The sequence below is a fragment of the Mandrillus leucophaeus genome, unplaced genomic scaffold, assembly GCF_000951045.1.
Source record: "Mandrillus leucophaeus isolate KB7577 unplaced genomic scaffold, Mleu.le_1.0 Scaffold518, whole genome shotgun sequence".
Taxonomy (NCBI): domain Eukaryota; kingdom Metazoa; phylum Chordata; class Mammalia; order Primates; family Cercopithecidae; genus Mandrillus; species Mandrillus leucophaeus.
The window spans coordinates 1,346,550-1,349,844 of NW_012105564.1; the positions used below are offsets into that span (position 1 = coordinate 1,346,550).

At 40.4% G+C, this 3,295-nt stretch overlaps 2 protein-coding genes across 2 annotated transcripts in view; one reads left to right on the forward strand and one right to left on the reverse strand.

Moving 5' to 3' along the window:
• Nucleotides 1-1,996, forward strand: part of MTIF2 (mitochondrial translational initiation factor 2) — a 31,341-nt gene extending 29,345 nt beyond the window's left edge. Inside the window, exons 14-15 of the mRNA XM_011996531.1 lie at nt 1,199-1,345; nt 1,797-1,996. Coding sequence (XP_011851921.1) covers nt 1,199-1,345; nt 1,797-1,969 — 320 coding nt within the window. The 3' untranslated portion in view covers nt 1,970-1,996. The remainder of the gene's footprint in view (nt 1-1,198; nt 1,346-1,796) is intronic.
• A 1,163-nt stretch (nt 1,997-3,159) lies between these two features.
• The window catches only part of RPS27A (ribosomal protein S27a), a 12,615-nt gene continuing 12,479 nt past the window's right edge, over nt 3,160-3,295 (reverse strand). Inside the window, exon 7 of the mRNA XM_011996514.1 lies at nt 3,160-3,295. This exon is cut by the window's right edge and continues 1 nt beyond it. Within this exon, the coding sequence (XP_011851904.1) occupies nt 3,191-3,295 (105 nt within the window). The 3' untranslated portion in view covers nt 3,160-3,190.

The following is a 3,295-nucleotide window of genomic DNA, read 5'->3' on the forward strand; positions in this document are numbered from 1 at the left end:
CAGACTCAGCCAGGCGTGGTGGCTCATGCCTATAATCCCAGCACTTTGGGAGGTCGAGGCATGCGGATCACCTGCGGTTGGGAATTTGAGACCAGTCTGCCCAACATGGTGAAACCCCGTCTTTATTAAAAATACAAAATTAGCCAGGTGTGGTGGCGCATGCCTGTAATCCCAGCTACTTGGGAGGCCGAGGCAGGAGAATCACTTGAATCTGGGAGGCAGAGGTTGCAGTGAGCCAAGATTGCACCATTGCACTCCAGCCTGGGCAACAAGAGCGAAACTCCATCTCAAAAAAAAGAAAAAAAAAAAGACTCAATTAGTAGTTCTAAGTAGATATAAATTACCTGTGGCAAAATGAAAAATAATGAGACCAGGTGCAGTGGCTCACGTGTGTCATCCCAGGACTTTGGGAGGCTGAGGTAGGAGCATCACGTGAGGCCAAGAATTCAAGACCAGCCTCCACAAAAAAAAGGTAAAAATAAAATAATTAGTTGGGTATGGTGGCACGCACCTGTAGTCTTAGCTATCCAGAATTGCTTGAGCCCAGGAGCTTGAGGTTACAGTGAGATATGATCATGCCACTGCACTCCAGCCTGGGTGACCCATCTGTAAAAATTTTTTTAAAAAGATAAAAGAGAAAGTAATGACAGATGATCTACTCTTGAAAATATATTGAAGGAAAGCTTAAAACAAGGTTTTCATGGAGCAGACAAGAATAGGCAAAGATGGCTGGGTGCAGTGGCTCACGCCTGTAATTTCAGCACTTTGAGAGTCCGAGGTGGGTGGATCACTTGGGGTCAGGAGTTTGAGACCAACCTGGCCAACATGGTAAAACCCCGTCTCTACCAAAAATATAAAAATCAGCTGTATGTGGTTGTGGGCGCCTGTAATTCCAGCTACTTGGGAGGCTGAGGCAGGAGAAACACTTGAACCCCGGAGGTGGAGGTTGCAGTGAGCCAAGATCATGCCTGGATGACAGTGAGATTGTCTCAAAAAAAAAAAAAATAGCCAAAGATTTTCATGCATTTTTATTCTTAATATTGGTCAGGAAAATAAAATTGGAGTTAAAGAAACCTAGACTTTTTTCTAGGCATGAATTTGGATTTTTGTCATACCTTTAATTCTTATACCACAGAATGTCAGAAATTGCGTATTTCTCAGAGTCTTTAGTTTTCTGCACATTAATGCTCTCTTCTTCCTAAAGGTGAGGCATCTATACTAGCTACCTTCTCTATAACAGAAGGGAAGAAAAAAGTTCCTGTGGCTGGCTGCAGAGTCCAAAAGGGACAGTTAGAAAAACAAAAAAAATTTAAATTAACCCGTGATGGACATGTAATTTGGAAGGGTAAGCAACATCAAAATCTCCTATATCCAGTCACCAAAACCTGTTGACTACATAACCATCTGAAATCTGTTCATCTTTCATGTCCATAATCTCAGCTCAGGCCATTTCTTATTGCTGTTGTAACTCCTAAATTGTCTGTAGTTGATCGGTTCCCTTTGCTTGAGATGTATGTTGGTTTTATATCTCAAGTACCATCCTATCCTCAGCAAAAAGTTTGTGTCTACCTTTGAAATAGGAGATTTAGGGTATTTTGCTATAAATTAAGTCTTAGTTACAGCAAACTTCATTTTTCAGGGGGTTCCCCTGGTATTTAGTCCCATTATTTAACATGACAGGACCATGCAATTTTTAAGAATTTCAGTGTAATTTCCTGGTAACACCATATAATGTAGTATTTAGTAGGTACTTATCATTTATTGAATATACTAACCTTAAATTATATCTTTTTAAGGTTCATTAAGCTCACTGAAACACCATAAAGATGACATTTCAATTGTCAAAACGGGAATGGATTGTGGTCTCAGTTTAGATGAAGACAATATGGAATTTAAAGTGGGAGATAGAATTGTTTGTTACGAAGAAAAACAAATTCAAGCCAAGACTTCGTGGGATCCAGGATTTTAAAATACATTAAAGATGTAAATAACTCAACGTGTTGCTTTTTTGAAGGTAGAAATGCACTACTACTGGCCAAAAAGTATCTAAGTTGTTCTACCATGTGTTCATATGCACAAACTGTCAGAAGTGCTCAGAAATAGGAAATCTTATTTAAGGATGCCTCCAGCTAGAAATCCTTTAATGGAAAGACTGGCAATATGGTAAAAGGTAATTGTTAATTACTTACACATCATGATTTCTTTAAAGTGGATGCTTTAGTTAAGAGGCTTATCAAGTGAACCAGCTTTCCCTGAATTGAGCTCCAAAGGAAGATATGCTACCCAAGTCCTGCTTGAAACTAAACTTTTAGTGTTAACAGTACAAATAAGTAATCATTCCTTTATAGGGATCCATCCTGAACAAACATTAAATTCCCAAGAGTTGTATGACAGACAGCAAACATTCCACTGAAACCACCCAGAGACTGTGGATGCATTTTTTTTTTTTTGAAACAGGTCTTGTCCAGGATGAAGTGCAATGCATGATTACAGCTCCTGGGCTCAAGGGATCCTTTTGTCTCACCCTCCCCAGTAGGCAGGACCATAGGAGTCAGCCTATGGTTTTTTTTGCAGAGATTGGGGTCTTGCTGTGGTGCCCAGGCCGGCCTTGAACTCCTAGACACAAAGTGATCCTCCCAAAGTGTAGGGATTGCAGGCTTGAGCCACCACTCCCAGCCAGTATCCATTTTTGAGTTGGCAACTTTAGCCTTTAACAGAAGTATGCTTAGCCAAGGTCTCTTTTAAGCCAAGGTCTTAACACCTACACAAACCGTGATTCTCAAAGACAAGAGATAGGCACTACTGGCCACTGAATGGGTAAAGGGAAGGGATGCTGCTCATCACATGACAGACCGCACAACAAAGACTTACCTGGCCCCAAATGTCTATTGTGTTGAGGTCAAGATGGACAGAAACAAAAACTGGCTTGTATAACTTCTGCCAAAGTATAGGTATTCTAAGAAGTTACTATGAATTGAAAATATCAAGACCTTTACAAGTGGTTGGCACCTGGCAGGTATACAGAACCACTGGGTCACACAATCCCCAGAAGCAACATTCATACAGTGATAGCAGTAGCACTAATAAAGGAAATGGTGTGACCATCAATTTGGTGCTTAAAAACTATTCTTTTTACTGCAATGAAATCCAACAATAAAGGTTAGTTCGTGTCTTTTATTAACTCATACAGTTACTTGTCTTCTGGCTTGTTGAAGCAATAAGTCAGACAACATTTGCCACAATAATGTCTGTCAAAGTGGCTTGCCATAAACACCCCAGCACCACATTCATCAGA